The sequence below is a fragment of the Microcaecilia unicolor genome, chromosome 8 (genome assembly GCF_901765095.1).
Source record: "Microcaecilia unicolor chromosome 8, aMicUni1.1, whole genome shotgun sequence".
NCBI lineage: Eukaryota > Metazoa > Chordata > Amphibia > Gymnophiona > Siphonopidae > Microcaecilia > Microcaecilia unicolor.
Window position 1 is genome coordinate 243,305,746 of NC_044038.1, and position 21,234 is coordinate 243,326,979.

General features: G+C 45.5%; 1 protein-coding gene across 1 annotated transcript; it reads left to right on the forward strand.

The window, feature by feature from the left end:
• Positions 1-4,218: 4,218 nt before the first annotated feature.
• Positions 4,219-20,580, forward strand: LOC115475884 (interleukin-17D-like). The gene is made up of 3 exons (XM_030211948.1): positions 4,219-4,414; positions 7,806-8,050; positions 20,340-20,580. Exons 1-3 carry the CDS (start codon positions 4,403-4,405, stop codon positions 20,563-20,565), a joined length of 483 nt encoding a protein of 160 aa, XP_030067808.1. The 5' UTR covers positions 4,219-4,402; the 3' UTR covers positions 20,566-20,580.
• Positions 20,581-21,234: the final 654 nt, after the last annotated feature.

Consider the following 21,234-nt stretch of genomic DNA (forward strand, 5'->3'; position numbering starts at 1 on the left):
AAAAAGTACAGTAACGGATGTGACCTGCCACAAAAAAAAAAAAAAAAAAAAAAAGTAAAATAGTCAACAGCCCACAGCGAAGTAAATAGTGAAATTCCAGTAACTCAGCCAGTGCTACTGTCAGATTAATCCCAGAATGTTCTGGAAGTAGTGACCTGCACCAGTTTAAACCGATGCTCCCGAACCCAAACCTCCAAGTTATTATCATCTTACTTACGAGTTTCCACAGTAAAACCTGTTCAAGAGCAAAACCCGCTACTTCAGCTCCCTTCCGTGCTGCAAATCTGTTGTGGCTGATCCATGTTGAGAAGGTTTTCCTTGAAGGGATATAAACAGATATTAAGACGTAGAGATAAAGGTTTGGTTATTTATTTATGACAGTAAGAGTTTTCCTCATACTTCTCTCCTGTGTGAGTTTTAAGACTTGTGATAGATGACGTTTATTACCGCACCTCATTCCTGCTCCCCCAGTGCTGAACCTCCTGTACCTCTCTTATCAACGCGTTAGCGTCTTGGTCTGTTCCAGTGCCTGTTATGTTGCTCCTGAGTCCTCAATAACAGCTTTGCCAGTACACCTGAACTTTGATCTCCTGTATTGACTGATAACCTGGGTCTGAGCCCCTCCATACATCCCTCTACCAAAGCATGCCTTCACTACTGAAACATACCCACAGCTCTAGCAATGCACCTCATTCATGCATGGGGAATGTCCTCTGAACATCTGACAGATTTTGATTACATGCTAACAGTGGGGTCGAGGCCAAGCCCGAGTGTCAGTTACGGAGGTTAAGAAATATAAATGAAACAAACAAAAAATAAATAAATATAAGGTGAAACCTTTTATCTCCTCTCTGGAGAGAAGCTATAAAGCTATTGCGCTTTTATTTCCCACGTGGGCTTTTGAATGTCATTCAAGGTCAGTCATGTTATGCTTTTGAAAGCAGGAGAGACGACCTTGAAAGAAGCAGAGCTGAATAAAGAAATAAAAGGCAGCAAAGACCGCAAGGTCAGAAGCAGAATGTGTGAAAGTTTCATTGATTCTCTATTTTTTTCTCGATGCTTCTAAGTACTACGATGTCCAAAGAGCAAACAAGAACTGGCCTGTACTAGCCAATCGGGTTTTCAGGGTATCAACAATGAATATACATGAGATAAATTTACATGCAGTGTATACAAATCTGTTACACATTAATTGTGGATATCCTAAAAATCTGACTAGCTGCTGCCTCAAGACGGCTTTGGGAACGCCCCCCTTGCACGCATTCCCCTCCCATTTCCACGCCCCCTTTTTGAACTCTTGCCTAAACTTACACCTGTATATTTTAATTAAATCTAATTAGTGCCAATAAGTGCTTAAGTCAATTATCAGTGCTAATTAGCTCATTATTTAATGAAATTGTGAATGCAATTTTTAGCAACTTTTATAGAATTGAGAGGTAAGTGTGCAAAGTTCTAACCACAGGTTATGGAATGCTGTTAAATTAGGTGCTAATTGGCTATAATTGCTGTTAATTAGCACTAATTGGCACTAATTTGCACTTACACATAGAAGTGCACTTCTAGGCGCTTTTACTAAATGCTGCACATCCTATTTTATTCCTATGGACCACGTGGCGTTAAGCGCAGACTAACGTCCATTAGTGAGCCCCAAGCTTTAGTAGAAGGGCTCGGTGGTCGGTATTCTGTAACCTTAGCTGGTCATTTCTTTAGCGCACAACTGCTGATGGGGGTGTGGACATGGGAGGGGCATGGAGGGATCACTTATGCGCTGTTATAGAATACTGTTGGTTATGGGCGAGCTAAGCCTAAGTGTTCGCAATTGAAGTTGGACACAGAACTGCAAGGTTACACGAATATTCACTAAGGGCAATTATGTGTGTACTTTCCACAATAGAATCTGTGCTACATTTTAGGTGAACTGGGATTGATGGAACTTGGGCTGTCCCAGTATGGCAATACTTATGTACTAGATAATACGCTGAAATCTTCTGCGTGGGTGGCCAAAAAAGCAAACAGGATGCTAGGAATTATTACGAAAGGGATGGTGAATAAGATCAAAAATACTATAATGCCCTTGCATCGCTGCATGGTGCAACCTCACCTTGAGTACTGCGTTCAATTCTGGTCATTGTATCTCAAAAAAGATATAGCGAAATTAGAAAAAGTTCAAAGAAGAGTGGCCAAAATGATTGCCATGGGGAGGGGAGACATGATAGAGGTATATAAAATAATGAGTGGAGTGGAACAGGTGGATGTGAAGCGTCTGCTCACGCTTTCCAAAAATACTAGGACTAGGGGGCATGCGATGAAACTACAGTGTAGTAAATTTAAAACAAATCGGAGAAAATGTTTCTTCACCCAACGCGTAATTAAACTCTGGAATTCGTTGCCGGAGAATGTGGTGGAGGCGGTTAGCTTGGCAGAGTTTAAAAAGGGGTTAGACAGTTTCCTAAAGAACAAGTCCATAAACTGCTACTATATGGACTTGGGAAAAATCCACAATTCCGGGAATAACATGTATAGAATGTTTGTACGTTTGGGCAGCTTGCCAGGTGCCCTTGACCTGGATTGGCCGCTGTCGTGGACAGGATGCTGGGCTCGATGGACCCTTGGTCTTTTCCCAGTGTGGCATTACTTATGTACTTATGTCCTCTACTTGGCTCACTTTTATTACATAGAGCAGTGATTTAACCTATTGTGATGTCATAGTGGCTCATTCCACCAATAAGAGCCAACCTCATTAGTGATGTCACAATGGCTTGATTGTATAGAATGTTTGTACGTTTGGGAAGCTTGCCAGGTGCCCTTGGCCTGGATTGGCCGCTGTCGTGGACAGGATGCTGGGCTCGATGGACCCTTGGTCTTTTCCCAGTGTGCCATTACTTATGTACTTATGATAAAGGGGATGGAATTCCTCCCATATGAGGAAAGGCTAAAGAGGTTAAGGCTCCTCAGCTTGGAAAGAGGGTTATAAGGCATGAGAACTCAAGAACACATAACATAAACAGCATTAGCAAATTCCAGGTTGTTACCTGATGTCTTACATCCTTGCATTTACCTTTATGTGGTACATTTTTGTGCCGTTTTGTCCAACTGGTGTATCTGGTGTTGGTTCCTGTCGAGATGCATTTCTAGAACCAGATCTCCCACCACAAGCCCGTGCATGACCTCCTCTTCTTGCAAGACTATCAATGGGTTGATATCAACATTTGGCTTATCTTAAAAGCATATTGAATAGATTTTGTTCTGAGATATAATTGATTTCCTTATCGGCGGTGTCTAAATCCTCAATCACCGTCCTCTAGAAATGCTCTCAACACATATGAAGCAGTATAATTGAGCCTGTCTTCCTTCTTATAGACATTATGACTAACAATTTTAGTTACATTTCTTTTTTTTTTAATGAACATTGGTGTTTTTGGGGTCCATTCTGACCCTGAAAGGGAACTAGCCGCCGTCAGTACAAGTAAACCAGAAAATAACATGTGTATCGAGCGAGCACTGATAAAGTAACAAATTCCTAAAATATCAGTTGTAAAGTAGCTCTGGAATTTACATTCGGACCCCACTTGGTGGGATCGGGGTTAAGATGGTTATTTTACCATATCATGCATGAATAGTAATAGATTTTCTAAATGTTAAACACCCATAGATATCCCAGTATGTTTATGACACTGTACTGTAAACTTGGATTCTTAAAACAAAATTACTTTCTTATGCATTATTCTTTGTTATGTATCCTAGACTGTTTTATTGTAAGCCACGTTGAACCCAAACTTATTTGGGATAATGTGGGACACAAATGTCACAAATAAAATAAATTAAAATGGGACTCTGTACTAAAATAAGCATCTTAACAGTAGCCCACGTTGATAAGTCCCCCGAAATCTAGGCTCAGAAAATTCTCTGCCTCTTTTCCTAGCGGATGGGCTGTTTTTCCTATTAAAATCGCCCTGTGCTCCATGAGATAAGCTCAACGTATACAAAGCGTGTGCAGACACAGAAGGATCGTGCTGCGGTGTGATGAGGTAGTGAAAGTTTGCTTGTTTATTTTTTCTTATTGATTTAGCATTCATCACCAGTCCACATATGATTTTCCTAAGGGTAATCTCAGGTCAGCTCAGATGCAGCAGTGCCGGTGTTTTGCAGGCCTGGGTGTGTCCTGCCAGTGCTGGAAAAACTCCCATTCCAGTTTCGCAGGGCTGTAGAAAACACGGAAATACCACAGGGTGCTGATCTTCTGCCCACGCAGTGCTGTTTATCAAGGCTCCAGCAATGTCACGCAAAGGAAGGGTTTAACTCCCTTCCCTGCTCCTTCCTCACTCAGACGCTCACTAGCCAGAGAAAGAAGCTTCTGCTTAAAGGGGGACAGCAGGAAAGACTGAGCCCCTGCCAAGGAAGGATGCTGCTCAAGGTAAGCCAGTTTGAACTAATGTCAAAAGTTACTTGTAAACATGGAATCCAAAGCGAAGGCTGTGTTCTTCCTGCAACTGATGCTTCTGAGCAATAGAACTGTCAGATGGCATCAGATAACTGCAGCACGACCCTGAACTTTGTATTATTATTATTATTTTTTAATCGAAGCATTTTAGGCTCAACCTACTGCCTATTGCCTCCTTAATGCTCTTTTCATAGTTAGAAGGGAATTATTCTTTTGGTCTTTGATGTCAAATTCTCTCTGATTTTTATGTCCTGTCTTCCACAGAAAACTTTATTTTTCAGCCCAATAGCTGCTTATTTCTCCTCCTCCTTCCAGCTCAGTTGGAATGGAGACTGGGGTTCTGATTAGAGGGCAACTGAAAATGGGTTTCTCTGTCCACCTGAATCCAAAACTGCAAACGAAATTCACCGCTCAGTTTCAGCAGACGCTGAAAACAAAACTGGGATGGGGCAGGCAGGATGAGCCCCCTCGCCCTGACCAAAAACAGGTCCCATCCCAGGCCACCCCTTGACCAAAAGTGCTGCCCTCCCCCTATCTACCATGGAAGCATTGGTGGTCTAGTGGCTTGCTCAGGGCAGGAGTGATCCCCAGTTGCTTCTGCCCATGTCAGTTTCAATCTCCATGGCTGCCAGAACCTCCAGGGACAGTCCTGGGAGATTGCAATGGGAGGAAATGACAGCTATGTTGAATGTGAAGCCAGAATAGGCAAGAGCAACTGGGGCTCATTCCTGCCCTGATCAACCTACTAGACCACCGGGGTGGTGCTTTTGGTTGGCGGGGATGACCATGAGTAGTCATAAGAACATAAGTGTTGCCATATTGGGACATACCGAAGGTCCATCAAGCCCAGTATCCTGTTTCCAAAAGAGGCCAATCCAGGTCACAAGTACCTGGCAAGATCCCAAAACAGTACAATACATTTTGCCCAGCTTATCCATTTTAATAATGGCTTATGGACTTTTCTTTTAGGAAGACATCCAAACCTTTTTTTTAAACCCTGGTAAGCTAACTGCTTTTACTACATTCTCTGGCAACGAATTCCAGAGTTTAATTACACATTGAGTGAAGAAATATTTTCTCCGATTTGTTTTAAATCTACTACTTTGTGGCTTCATTGTCTGCCCCCTAGTCCTAGAATTTTTTGAAAGAGTAAACAAGCGATTCAAGTTCCACTCCATTCATTATTTTATAGACATCTATCATATCTCCCCTCAGCTGCCATTTATCCAGGCTGAAGAGCCCTAGCCGCTTCAGCCTTTCCTCACAGGAGAGTCGTTTCATCCTTCAAACCCCAAAATCATCTCCAGAAAGATTCCCTCCTCACTTAAAATACCCAGGGAGGACCTACTGCAGTATAAAGAAAAGAAAACCTCAGAAAGAGAGAGAGACACCCACCAGGGCCGCCGAGAGCCAGAGCCGGGCCCGGGACAAGGCTGCCCCCGGGCCCCACCACCCAAGGTCATCGTCGTTGCTGCCGCCGGGCCCCCCTCCACCCGCTACCGGGCCGGGCCCTGCACTAACCTTAAATGCCTCCTTTCACCACGTTCACAGCAAGCAGCAGCAGGGCAGACCTCTCCTTCCTTCCGTGCCCCGCCCTCGCGGACGTTACATCAGGCGAGGGCGGGACACGGAAGGAAGGAGTGGCCTGCCCTGCTGCTGCTTGCTGCGAACGTGCTGAAAGGAGGCGTTTAAGGTTAGTGCTGGGAGCGACGGAGGGAGGGCGGGTCGGACTGCGGTGTCCCCCCTGTCCCCCCCCCTCTCGGCGGCCCTGACACCCACCACCCCTGCAGTGACATACAATCCAGAACATGAAAAACGGAGTAAGATCACAAAAGATCTACAGCCTCAATTCCAGGGACAGATTTTCAGGTCCATCACTGTTGACCCTTTTACTACCCAGCGACGAAAGTGGGCTTACTGCACCATTGCACAGGTTTTTCCCGCCCACGACGGCCATTTTTGCCACAGCCGTAAAATGAGTAACAAAATGTTGTATTTATGGCCAAATGCTAATGTTGCCATTAGCACAGGACCATTAAAAAAAACAACTTATCGCATGAGCATTTATAATACCTATCTTCTAAGCAATAAGAGCTCACGAGGTAATTCAGCACCAACCAATTAACACAGTTTAATATGCGCAGAACACCCCCCCCCCCCCCCCCGACACGCCCTCTCCCCCCCAAAAATAGAAAACATTTTTAGTGCATAGATTAGTGCGCACTAAACGGTACGCCGTTTTAAGCTGCATTAGGCATATATTAGCATTTAATGCAGCCTAGTAATTGGGTCCCTAGGAGATGTTACTTAAATGGTTCCAAACTACAAAAATGGATTTTCTTGAGTAAGAGATAGTCAGGACCTGGTTTCATAACAAGGTGCTTATGTGAGACTATCCAAAAAGGCGCATATTTAATAAAGGCTACAGGGGAACCTATAAAACAGGGTTTCCACTAGCTGAGGGAGCCTGACACACATTTACCCTTCTCCAAATATTTTTTCACTCAAAGAATAGTTAAGCTCTGGAACTCATCGCTAGAGCATGTGGTAACAGCGATTAGCCTACCTCGGTTTAAAAAAAGGTTCAGACAAGTTCCTGGAGGAAAAGTACATAGTCTGCTATTGAGAAGGATATGGAGGAAGCCACTGCTTGCCTCGGGATTGGTAGCATGGAATGTTGCTACTCTTTGAGGTTCTACATGGAATGTTGCTGCTCTTTGAGGTTCTGGAATGTTTCTACTCTTTGAGGTTCTACATGGAATGTTGCTACTCTTTGAGGTTCTGGAATGTTGCTACTCTTTGAGGTTCTACATGGAATGTTGCTACTAACTGGGTTTCTACCAGGTACTTGTGGCCTGGATTGGCCACTGTTGGAAGCAGGATACTGGGCTAGGGGGCCATTGGTGTCACCCAGTATGTTTATTCTTATGTTCTTATGTAAAGTGACTGCATTCATTGCGTGTATCCACATATTCAATAAAATGCATGAACATATCGCAACTCCACCCAAACTACAGACCAGGGGATGCTACACATGATGTAGAAGTTGGCACCCACTTTCTGTCCCCTGAGCAAGAGTTGCTTTCACTGGGTCCCCCTCTCCTCTTTCCTTTTCTGTCTCACACAATCACAGATTGACTCAAAAGGGTAGTATAGCATCCTCGGCAGGGCCTGGTCATGGCCCTGCTTGTCCTACTTCCCTTCAGTATTTAAACATCCACACCGACTTAATACACAAGAAGAAGCAATTGTAACCCTTTCCTCCTGGTATGAAAGCAACATTAATCATGAGAATCCCTTAGCACAAAAGCCTTCTGTTGTTCTAAGATATTTCCACATTTCTCAGTAGTCTTTCTGCTCACAGGTGGCAGTGGTTACTTGGGTCATCATGACAGTGACCTTTCACTCGTGCTTGGGGAAACACACCCCTTGCCAGGATCCCTCCGAGGAGAATTTGGAGGCGCAGATCGGTCGTTTGGCTCCTGCATATCATTTACTGGTTGAAAAAGAGAACATCACCCCCGACAGGGAGCTGAAAAAGTGTCCCAATGCTCTCAATCAGACTTCGGACCTCATTCAGGACACCAGCATATCACCTTGGTCATTCAGGTAACTTGATAACTATTAAGCAGGGTGGGGGAGAGAGAAAAAGGGTTCAGCTAACAGTGACATACATAGCTGTCATTAGTCACTAGTGGACAAGTAGTTTAGGAAGTGGGTGTGAGGGTTTCATTGATCAGTTAAAGGGAACATCCAGCATAAGCTTTAAGCAAGACCCCAGCGAATACAATTCATCCTCATTTCCTACAAGGAGGAGTGAAGATCAGGCTCTCAACCAGTCCTCAGGGAACCCCAAGCCAATCTGGTTTTCAAGATATCCACAATGAATATGCATGAGATAAATTTGCATACAATGGAGACAGTGCAACTATCTCTCACGTATATTCATTGTGGATATCTTGGGGAACCCCAAGCCAGTCTGGTTTTCAAGGAATGGGTTGAGAAACCCTGCTCTAGATATAAGCTGACTCCTAATTGGTAGCTCTGGAAAGCTGCTGATTGCTCATTAGTTTGTCGCTCTCAGGTTTGATTGTTTCATTAGTATAATTTATTCCCCACTCCACCCTAAAAGCTGCCCAAGCAGAAATGAACCTACTTTTAAATCACGGATTTGCATGTAATGGAGGAAGAGCATGAAAATGTATCTCATGCATACTCATTGTGGGTATTCTGAAAACCTGACTGGCTTGGTGTGACCTGAGGATTGGGTTGAGAACCCCTGTTTTTGACTCCATTGGATGATTTTGGACCCAATTTGCTACTCTTTGGGAACTACTTATTTTGTTTTTTTTATTTTATATTTTCCCTTTTATTTTTGGATGAATCTTTGTTGTGCTGTAAGATCAACAGCAGCTGGCAGATAAGAAGAAAATCAGTTCTGTTTCTGAGTTACCACGCCCTGCCCTTTCCTGTTCTTCTCTTAATGTCCACAAATTTCTAACGAGTTATGGGGGTGCTAAACCCTACAACAGCTTTTAAAATAAAACGAAGTGCTTGTTTATGCCTGGAATTATCTTACCTTCTATACACTCAGTGATCTGGCTAGCCTTGCTCTGTTATCTTGCAGTCCTCACCACCATGCTTGCACATGGATACGCTTAAACAGTAGTAAACACCCTTAGAAACGTCTTGTGATTTCTAGGAGAGTTGAACTTGCACCACTCCACCTCCACCAGCCTTCTGGACATTCCTCCATGTGACTTCCCTTCCAAGACCTGGCCTGAGTCTCTCCTCTGGATCCCACAGTGCTCTTTCCTATCCTTTACTGCTCCAGATGGCTTTCCTTCTGTGCTTCCATCCTGAGTGTTATCTGCATCTATTACCCTGAGGAATGCCAATAACCAGTTAAATAACGATCTCGGTGTACTGTTGGCTCGTGTAACTGTCTTTTCTTTTGAGTCTTTGCTCCTTAACTTACTCCTCTTCCTCCCCTCTAGCACCTGAAACATGTCAAAGTATTTTCTGTTCTTTATCTTTTTACTTATGGACTTGGGCACTAGCCGCCATATGTGCGGTAAGGCTGCTAGGGGGGGTGGTCGTTCGTCCCTGGCACCCGCTGTCGCTAAATCTGCGCTCTGTGCTTCGTCGTCCTCATCCGATGACGAGGAAGATGAGGACGACGAACTTGAACTGCTCTCGGTGTCGGAGTCACCTCGCCTACTCTTTTTCTTTCCTTTCCCTTTCTTTTTCTTCTTAGCTTTTTTGTCATTTGTAGTCTTGTCCTCATTGGCACCTTGACCTGTGTTTGCACCCTCTCTCACAGTGTGTGTGCCCTGCTCCCCTACCTTCGCTGCATTGCTCCCTTCTGACAGACCTGCTCTCTCTCCCTCCTTCACATCAACATTTACATTCTCATGTGTGCCACTGGACGTACCTGCGGTGTCCGTCATCTGCGTATCGTCCTTCTTAGTAGAGTCCCATATCGGGTTAACCGGGTTCGTGCCCCCGTAACTAGGGTCTGGTTTGCCTGAGGCCCCTGTGTGTGCCGGGTGTTGGGCAGCACCCGACGCTTGCCATGGCTGGTAAGGGGGGGGGGGCCAAATCCTGGCCACGCCCCATAGTATGGCGGTTGAGGGGGGTAGCCCCACCCCATCCCATACGGCCATGGAGGCGCGATCGCGTGCTGTCCTTTCCCTGCTACGGGCCCCAAGCTCTCCTTCGCCTGAGCAACGAAGTTTTGAGGCATCGACCATCCCTGGAATGCTGGTGGGTACGGCCAACTTCCTGTAGTGTCTGCATCTTGCCTTCCTTTGGCTTTCTTTTTCTTGTCTTTCTTGGCCGATATAGCGTCTGCGGTGACGGCTGCCTTCTTGTTTGCTTGCTTTCTTTGTCCTTTCTTTTTGTCTGCGGTGCTCAGTGGTGACGTCTCCGTTGCGTCGCTCGGGTCTGCATCGTACGCCGTCTTCTCTTCTGCATGTCTGGGTGAAGCGCGGCGTCCGTCCTCCGCTCTGATCTCCTATGTGGGAGGGGTTTCGATCGCATCTGTACCTGCTTCCATTCTGATGGGGGAGGGTAATGCAAGGTAGCCGACAGACAAGGATCTAAATAGACTTAAGAGATAACAAGTTAATATCTGCCTCTCGTGTAGGTACATAATTGCCAAGATTTGCCCTTTTTTTTTTTTTTTATGTGGCCTTATGCTTAACAATTACGTCTGATTCGCATAATCCACTTTTTTTCTTTTTTTGAATGGCCGCCGCATATCTTACACCTATTGCTTGCTACCTGTCCTCGCCAATGCAGCCGTCCCATTCTGCCATCTTCGGTATGGCTGCTGCTCTCCCCAATTCTCCATTCTAGCTTTTATTATTCACTGCCCTCCCCAAGATGGCCGACTTCTATTGGGGATATCAGTTAGCCAGATAGAATGCCCTGCCCAAGATGTCCGCCCACTGGGGTAGGAGCCTGCACTAACCAATATGGCCGCCCCCTGTAGCAGAGCATGCTCTATCCAATATGGCCGTCCCTCTCCTGCTCTAAGGCCATGCTTCTTCCTGCACTAACCAATATGGCCGCCCCCAGTAGCAGGGCATGCTCTAGCCAATATGGCCGCCCCTCTCCTGCCCTATGGCCATGCATTTCCCTGTCTCGAACCCCCCCCCCCTTTTTTTTTTTTTTTTTTTTACTTACAATTGGCATGTCCTGAGGTGGGATCGGTCTGTCCTTTTCTTCGGCATGCACACGCACGCTGGCAAACAGCTTCGGGCCCCAATAACGCTCCGGATTTTACATCGGGTGGATTCTGGCTCCCGCCGCTCTGAGACTTCTCCTAGCGCTAGCGGGGGGGGGGGGTCGCCGCTGGAAGCTCGGCCTGGAGCGCCGCTGGGTCCTTCGAATTGCCGCTGGAAGGCGCTGCTCGTGCGCACCTGGATACAGTGCCCCAACCGCGGAGCTCCCTTTATAATTTTGCCGCTCCGACGCTTGACTAACGCGGCATGTAGGAAGGTGAGGTGAGGTGGTGCTCCCTTTTACGATTTCGCCGCTCCGAAGCTGGACTAACGTGGCGTGTAGGAAGGTGAGGTGAGGTGAGCAGCACCTGGTGCACCTGGAGCCCGGGCGCGAAAGAGGGCGTCCGGGCTCCTCCCCGGGGCTTTTATCCCCCGTTTTCTCTCCTCCCTCTCTCACAGCGGGGTGCCCCTTTTGCATTGGGCACGCGGCCACCTTGTACCTGGCCTGGGCACCCCGCTGGGCCAGAACGCGCATGCCCCCTCGGTGCACGGCGCCATGTTATCTTCGGCTCCGTGCACCCAAGGGGGCACTGCGCCTCTCTGTTATCTTCCTCAGAATGTGATCCTTTCATTAACTTGCTGTGTGTCCTTCTCAGTCTTCATTTCACCAGCAGAGCCTGGGCGCCTCTGTCAGTGTCAGTTGTAATTCTCACACTTTCTCTGCATTGAGGTGTCACCTCTAACCACACAGCAGTCCCCAGAACTAGCACCACGGACAGCAGCTCTGTATTTCCAATCCTGGGGGTTGCCAGGGGCTGAGGGATGATGTTTTCCTTCTGTATCTAGAAGGTTCCCTCATCTGCCTCCAGGCTGCAGGTTCTGTCCAGTTTCCTAGCACTAAGAGTTCTGGAAATATGGCACAATATGCACTGTGATGTTATCAGTCTGTATCAATCTCTGCTAAAACAGGCTGTTTATAACATTAAGTTTATCATTTTACGTTTCTTCATCAGATAAACAGGTTTTGGTTTTTTTATTTAATTGAGAAACTTACTTCCTGATGTCCTTAGTGGGACTGTGCTGGAGGTTGAGGTTTGGGGACAGCTTGCACTGCTCTGAGAGCAGTCCCTAGTGACCCATGAGTCTCAGTGGCTTGAGCAGTGCTTCTGAAAGTTTTAGCTAGGATATGGGCAAGATTATTCTCACGCCATTACTGCAGGGTTCAGGTTTAGACACATCATTGGCTGCAAACTATCGCCCACTGGCTAGCACACCCCTCTTTACTAAAATGCTGGAAATCTACATCAGCAAACAATTTTCCTTATACCTGGAGAGATTTTCTATCTTACATTGGTCACAATTAGGCTTCAGACCGGTCCACTGCACGGAAACCTCACTGCTAGCGCTAACAACATACGTCACATAATATCTATGCAAAGGAGATCAAGTAATTCTGCTTCAATATCTCGGCAGCATTTGATGCATTCGACCACACGCTGCTCCTTGAATGCCTGGTTCAGATAGGAATAAGGCAATGTTCTGAAATGGTTTGGAGCAGAAGGAATGTGCAGAAGGAATGGATCCTCAGAAGCTTAGCTGAAATTGGGTGGCGGAGTAGTTGGGGGGAAGAGGGGGTGGTGGTTGGGAGGCGAGGATAGGGGAGGGCAGACTTATACGGTCTGTACCAGAGCCGGTGATGGGAGGCGGGAAATACTGCTGGGCAGACTTATATGGTCTGTGCCCTGAAAAGGACAGGTACAAATTCAAGGTAAGGTATACACATACAGGTATGAGTTTGTCTTGGGCAGACTGGATGGACCATGCAGGTCTTTTTCTGCTGTCATCTACTATGTTACTATCAAACTGAAGCTATTAACTAATCAGCCTTCCTCTAATTGTGAGGTCCCTCAGGGATCCCCACTCCCCCCATTCTTATTCAATTTCTTGTCCTCTCTTGGCTCAATACACTTTGGACTAAGCGAACTGCTATTATCCTACACAGGTGACATCCTGGCTTCTCATACCAGTGTCCTCTTCAAATAAAGATCCAATCCAGGCGGTAACAACTGGCATGAATGCTATCAGCACTTGAGCCCTGACCAATAAACTGAAATTGAAAGCACTGTGGTTCTGGAATCAGGGAGTTTTAGCCCCAACTTCAATATACGGAAGATAACACTATTCAAAATGAGACAGCTTCAACTAATCATTCTTTGACAAAAAAACCTTTGCACTGTTAGTTACTACTACTACTTATCATTTCTATAGCGCTACTAGACGTACGCCTTCAAATGCCAGTCCTACCACATCTGGACTACTGTAACATATCATTCCTTAGTTCCTTAGTGTCAATATCTGAAAAAAAATTGCAGATTATACAAAACACAGCTGCCAGACTAATATTTCAATTCAATAGATACACTAGCGTCTCATCATACCTTAAAAACTGCACTGGCTTCCCATTTCTGAAAAAATATTAGGTGCAAAGCTGCTTATATTAGTCTTTCAAATCTTACAGGGCTTCACATCTGAGCTGCTGACTCATAGAGCTGATTCACTATGTCTGGTACAGTCCAACAGACTGAAAGACACCCCGATGCTATCGTCACCATCTTATAAAGGTATTCGATATCAGAAGATCTCTGGCTTTCTTTTCCAGGTTCTAGGATTTACATTATGGAATTCTTTACCAATCATCATTAGAACAGACAACAGCTGCCTTAGCTTCCGGAAAAAGCTTAAAAACCTCTCTCTTCCCAAAGACCATTTCTTAACAATCCTCCGCTACTTTGGTTTCCCCATAACATCCATAAGTTTTTCTTGTGATGCTCATTGTCGAGCTAAAACCTTGACCATTTCTATTTGTGCCACACCCAGAATGTAAACCATACTGAACTCTGGAACGGAGATATTAGCGGTACAAAAGAACTGAATTGAATTGCTTTTATGTCCACAACAACAACAACTGGTCTGTAAACTGTTTTGATATAATGATTGACAGGTACTATATCAAATGTACTTACATAAATAGAAAGCCACAACTCTCTGCAAAATTCAGAAAAAAATCTACAAAAGAAAAACAGTAATAAAACAGAAATAGATCTATGTTTAAGTAATTATTAACGGAGATTCGCCCCTTTCAACCAGTCACTCCTCCAGCTGATCATTTCTCTTAACTTGGACCCCTCCTCCTCAACTCAGCTTGTTCAACTCCTCTCTCCATCTCCAACTGATCTCCTCTCTCAACCTTCATCCAATCTCCCGTCCCAAAATTCTGAGCCCAACACAGGAGAGGCTGAGATGCTCAAGAAATGTAACATAAAAGTAGGTAGATCACACAGCAGGGGCGTAGCCAGATACCCAATTTTGGGTGGGCCTGGGCCCAAGATGGGTGGGCAAAACTCTGCCTTGACCCACAAGTGATTTGGTCTCTCCCTCTCTCGCCTGCATGCCATGTGGTCTCTCAAGCATCCCCCCTCCGCCGAATACCTTTTAAATAGCAGATTTTCAGTGGCAGCGAGCAGCAACTAATACACACTGCTCATGTTGGCCCCACAGCCTTCCCTCTGATGCAACTTCCTGTTTCTACATAGGTGGGAATATATCAGAGGGAAGGATGTGGGGCCGGTGAAACCAGTATGTATCAGTCGCTGCTCACTGCAGGCGAAGATCTGCTATTTACATGGTATGCAGGAGGGACGGTTTTTGGGAGTTTTTGGCTGGTGGGGCTTGAGGATCTCTGCCAGCCACATCATAGGTGTGCTGCTACTGGGTGGGCCTGAGCCCAAAGTGGGTGGGCCCGGGCCCATCCGGGCCCACCCTTGGCTACGCCACTGTCACCCAGAGGTTAAAAAAAAAAAAAAGAAAGGATTATAAAAGTCCTTTTATCAACAAGATGAGATAAAAAGCCCGAGGTGGTCCCTGGGCTGCATCAGGGGTAAAATAGTATATACCGTATTTTTCGGACTATAAGACGCACTTTTTTCCCCCCAAATTTGGGAGGAAAATGGGGGGTGCGTCTTATAGTCCGAAGGTAGAGATTTCCCTCCCTCCCTCCGAGTTCGGGATCGATCGCCCGCCCTCCCTCCCTCCGAGTTCGGGATGGCCCTGTCACCACTTCTCCCTACTCACGTCACGCGATCTTCCCTGGTGGTCTAGTGACGTCGGGGCAGGAAAGAGCCCCCTCTTTCCTGCCCAGCGCGCTGCTCTCCATCCTCCTGTATGCAGCCTGACGGTCTTGGCGAGATTCAAAATGGACGCCGAGACTTCAATTCGAGGGGGCTCTTTCCTGCCCCGATGTCACTAGCCCACCAGGGAAGATCGCGTGATGTGAGTAGGGAGAAGTGGTGACAGGGGAGGGTGATCCCGAACAAGACGCACCGGAGCACCTAGGTTTTAGAGGAGGGAAAAAGGAAAAATTTTTTTTCCTATTTCCCTCCTCTAAAACCTAGGTGCGTCTTATGGTCTGAAAAATACGGTAAATATCAACATTTAAAACTGCATAAAACAAGTGTTCAGAAACTCAGCATAAAACCATATTAAACAAATACATAAAAACATATAACGCTCAGGGAGCCAGTGTTTAAAATGTGCAGAAACAACTTATATATAGACAGACATATTAAATAAAATTAATTAAATTAAAAGCATATAAACTTCAACTGCAGAGTATATGGGAGCCAGTCATTAAAATGTTGCCTAAACAAACCACTTCATAGGAAATATATCAAGGTCTATATACCAATCGGGAAGGTAAAAATGTACAAATACCCTCCCCCTAATGGAAAGAACGCACTGGTGTCGTATAAAAATAAAAAGACCAATTACAAGGTCACATCATTAATCTGAAAAACTAATTGAAAAAAAAAAAAGAAGAAAACCAGGGGATGACTTACCTGACCGCAAAGCATGTTCTGATTTCATCACTGTTTTGTTGCACCATAAACACTCAAAATGTATTACAAACAAACAGCATTTGTATGTGTCATTACTCACTATTATCAGGAATAAGGAAGTAGAGAAGGGGCAAAGGGCACACAAAGAACACTTCCTGTTTATGCACTTTCTATAAAGTCAAAGGATACATAAATAAGAGACATAACATTAAAAATAACCATATTTCTTATGTGAATTAGCTAAAAAAAAAAAATTAACACTGCCAAAAACCAAAGAAATACTTCACAAAATAAAAAAGGGTGAAAAGACCATCCGTTCGTTCCACACATCGCATGTGTGTCACAATGATGTCATATGTGATGAGTAACAAAGCAGCATAAGAATCAAAGGGGCTGTAAAAACAGATAACCGTAAAAAGCATTATTAACAAGACTGGTAAAAAATGCCCGTTTCAAAAGGGAAGGAAACGGGCGCTAGCAAGGCCATCCCCCACCCTCCCTCGCTGTTCCAGACTCTGCCATCCCTCCGTTCCTCCCCCCCTTCCGCGACCCTGTCGACCCCCCCCCCTTCTCGGCGAAAACCGTCCCCCGCCGCCGTCCAGTACCTGTGCTGACGGGGGACCCCCAACCCCCGTCAGCCGAAGTCCTGTGCTGGCCTTCGCGGCATTGCTTCTTCAATGATTTTGTGTTCGTTCCTTTGCGTGCGTCTGACGTGAGGAACTTGAACTGAAGATCACTGAAGAAGGAACGCGGCAAAGGCCAGCACAAGACTTCGGCTGAAGGGGGTTGGGGTCCCCCATCAGAACAGGTACTGGACGGCGGCGGGGGACGGTTTTTGCCGAGAAGGGGGGGTCGACAGGGTTGCGGAAGGGGGTCCGTTGGTGTTTCGTCGAGTGTCAGTGCTCTGCCCTCGTCGTCATCACGTACTGACACGAGGGCGGGGCAAACACTCATGGGCAAAGGGGATATCTCGACGCCTCAACTTCCAGTGGTGGCTTCATTTAGAACGTTGGGGTTGTGAATTATGTGCAGATGGGGCGTGGCTGAGGGCGGGTCTATGACTGACAGTGAGTGTGAGTGAGAGTGAGTGTTGCTGAGAGCCTAACCTACCAACACTGCACGGCTTCAGTGTTTCCCTCCCACAGAGTGAGCTTCAGAATGTTCCAGGTGAGAATCATTTATATAGATAAGGGGTTTAGATGAGGCTCTTGCACTTAAAAATCAGTTTCCTAAAAATGAGGTAACTTCATAAAAAAACAGTATACATAACCAAACTATACCAATAAAAGCACTTCATAATTTTTTCTCTCTGTGTGACTCAAAATTCTGAGCTTCTCTATTCAGATGTTTAAAAACCAGCAAATGCATTACTGACCAGCAGCAGAATCCCTCCAGGCTGTTATTTACATCTCCTCATGGCCCTTGGGCTCTGCTCCACTGTGGTCCTGAGTTTTTATTGCTGCCACAGCCCCTTCTCCCGTGTTCTTACCCCACTAAGCTGCACTACTCTGCCAATCCCCTGCTTCAAGGCCACTCCATTGCAGGAAGGAACCCCCAGCTGCGTACACTCAGGGCCGTAGCTACTAGCTATGTTCAGCCAGCGCAGCCGCAGAGGGCGCAAGAGAGGTGCGGGTGCTAAAATTGTGTCCCATACCATTGGCTCCCTTGTTTGGCTGTGACACGGAGGCAGGGTAGGTGCACTTGGGGGAGGTTCCACTCAGGGCACATTTCCAAGTTGTTAGGCTGTGCATGAAGCAGAGGTGCCAAGTTATCCAGGCTGGAGATTTTGAGACAGTCCTGGATTTCTGACCACTCCATCCTGATGCATTAGGGGACTTGAGGCACTGATTTCAATGGGCAGAATCAGGGACTACAATTCCCACACAGCATTGGGATGTAAGTTCAAAACCAGGACTGATCAAAAAGTCTTCAACCTGGAACTGGGTAACTTGGCATCTCTGAATGTACTGTACATCTCTTGAATGGGAAGGGTCCTGGCCCACAGCCACTGCATAGCTCTCCTGTAGGATGAGTGGTCTGAGCCATGTGATTCAGGAAGAGTGCAGATGTTAGGTAACTCCTGACTGGTCACCCTGGAAGCCTGCTCATTGATCCTAGGCTTGGCTGCTTCATTGGTTAGGATGATTTATTCCACACACACACCCCTCCTCCCCTTCCAGGTCACATAGCCGAAAAGCTGACTTTGCAGAAGCGGCTGTGTATTTTACTTAAAAGTTGCATCACGACCCACTACTCACCGCAGTGCCTCATTTTGGAATTCCATATGCGGTATCATCATTGGAATAAATATTTAGAGCATGAGACACTGATTACAGAGATGCCAAGTTACCTAGCTCCAAGCTGGAGATTTCAAGACAGTCCTGGACGTTTGACCATCCCAACCTGGTGCATTCTGGGACTTGTCACATTGATTTAAATTAGCACAATCAAGCACTACAAATCCCACAGTGCTTTGGGGTGTAAGTTCAAAAGTCTCCAGCCTGGAACTAGGTAACTTAGCACTTAACTAGGTAACTTAGGCCCCCTCCCTGCCCATCATCTTCAAATCCTTGCTCAAAGCCCACCTCTTCAATGTCGCCTTCGGCACCTAACCACTACACCTCTATTCAGGAAATCTTGACTGCCCCAACTTGACATTTCGTCCTTTAGATTGTAAGCTCCTTCGAGCAGGGACTGTCCTTTTTTAAACTGTACAGCACTGCGTAACCCTAGTAGCGCTCTAGAAATGTTAAGTAGTAGTAGTAATTTGTTTCACCTCTTTTTATTAAATTTTGAAAATATAAATATAATACGATGTTTATAATTCTTTGGAATTTAATTGAATTTACCCTTTTTGATGATTTTCCTTAGTATGTACCTAAAGATAAGTTTGGTGCCTGCATGTCTGAGAGGTTTTAAATGTTTTTCATCTCAGCTTAGGCCTTGAGGTTCTGCCTCCCCAGTTCCACCAGAACCCCTTAGTTCTCTTCATTAATCATTTCTTCTCAAACTCCCCCTGTTTCCTAAGTACTGGTGTCCTTTTTTTCTTTTATCCTGCCAGGAAGAGTTCAGATGTAAGCTGGCTCCTGATTGGTAGCCCCGGTAAACTGATTAGTAGGGGGGGGGGTCACCCTCACCCCTTTAGCAAAAGAACCCCCTGTACTTATTTTCCAATGTTTTCAGGATCTTTGAGGAGCTTTCAAATCTACAAATAAAAATCATAAAAAAGCTAGTTTGAACTAAGTTAACAATATTCCGATTATCTAGGTAAGCTTGAGCTGCAGCTGAATTGGATCAGAGGAGGATTTTCAGCCCTAAAAAAAAGCTGAGGGGGTTGATAGTCAAAGCGATTTAAATGAACAGAAAAGGCTCCTGGTTGTTTAACTCACTTCTCTCAGGGCTAACTGGGCACAGTCGCTGGGCACTTACCCAGGCAGCACCTAGGCCAGCTACTTGTGGGTATTCCGGGGACAGAGTCAGCACTTAAATGGTTAAGTGCCCATATTTAACACTTAACAAGCTACAATAATAATCACATAAATAGGACCAAATATAACAGAGTCCTCTCTCTGCTGATCAGATACAAAACTAATCCCAGCTGTCAGTTCCCAATCATACCAAGCCTCACCTATCAGGAGCGTCCCTCCACCTGTTCTGGAGCATCACCCTAATTTAGGAGTGGGGTGTATTTAAAGGTTTTATTCATGCTCTGGTCCTTTTGTATTGTAATTCGCTTACATAACTTTTTATATCCCTAAAATAATATATGCTCTTAAAATGCCTAGATATTGCCTGCAGCAAAACTTCATAGCTCCATGTGGATGAGTTTCTTTCTATATTAGCTGTCAGTCAACTAACTCCCACCTAAGCTCTTGGCACATTGCATGGGATAGAAAGAAGGCCTGGACCAAATATACTTGGTTCAAGGCAAGTTTTCTTTCCTGTCCAGTTTGTAAACTACCTTCTATGCTGTCTGAAAGTTGGCACAGCATTAGGAGTTAATGGATATTAGGCGTCAAAAAGGAGCTGAAATGGTGGTTAGGCGCCTCAGTGCACATAGTGTTCTTGCGCTTTACTGCAAAGGGGGCATTCCCAAGGAAGGGGGGGCATGGGCGTTCCAACTATTTCAGCACACGCTTTATAGAATACTAGAAGTTAGGTGTGTACACCGATTTTTTAGGCACCATTAATTGAATTTAGTCCTGTGTGGGTCTTGTGGCTTTTACCCAGAATCATATTCTCCATTTTGAGGATTTTATTTATTATCTTTAACAGGGTAAATGAGGATCCAGAGAGGTATCCAAGGAAAATCACAGAAGCCTATTGCCTTTGCAAGGGTTGTTTCATGACTCCCAATGAAGAGGATAAGTCTTTAATCAGCGAACCTTTTCTCATGCGTGTTCCAGTGTTGCAGAAAACCAGGAGGTGTGTGCATGGACACTATAAGTACAGACTTACATATGTGAAGGTTGCCCAGTTTTGTAACTGCCACTTACCTTGACCAACCGTGTCCAGTTCGCTTCATACCCCATCATGAAACCAACAGAATGTGCTATCGTCAGCAATACTGCTCTGATATTGTGTCCCATGTCAGGTTGGGTCCTTGATACCCAAAAGAAACCCATTGTTCACAGACTATCCAAGTCTATGGGAAACAGCTCATCCAATAGGTTCATTGGAACCGATTGCTGAATAAAAGAGGTCGTCAAAGTTTCCATCACTGCCACTCATTAATGTTCAAGAAAGGCAACCAAACACTATCAAATGGCAAGGCATTTGGGGAGTAATTTTATGGACTTTTAAAATTAAAATTACCCCAGGATTTATGAATGTTCGCATCTACTTTAATGTGATCCAATTGTAGACCTGCTGTTATGATTGGGGTCTGAACCCCTCTCAAACTTACCTCTTTCCTGGGGGTCAGCTTCTTAGCTGGCTTCTGTTTCTTTTCTCTGTCCTTTCTGAGCTGGCTCTGTCTCTCTGTGCTGGCAGCTTCCAGCAGCATGGGGTTAATTGTTTTACTTTACTACTGCACCTGTGTGTGTGTTGCCTGAGTTGCTCTAACTCTCTTTGGGTGTACTGGCTTCAAGTGTTTCACGGTTTTGCATTGGTGTGGGTTGGGCCTCTCTGGGTCAGTGTGCTTTTGCCTAGGTCTAGGGAGTGTGACATC

Excerpts from the sequence above, each read along its gene's own strand:
- LOC115475884 (XM_030211948.1), top strand. Across the intron at positions 8,051-20,339 it reads ATATCACCTTGGTCATTCAG|GGTAAATGAGGATCCAGAGA; the intron begins GTAACTTGATAA and ends TATCTTTAACAG.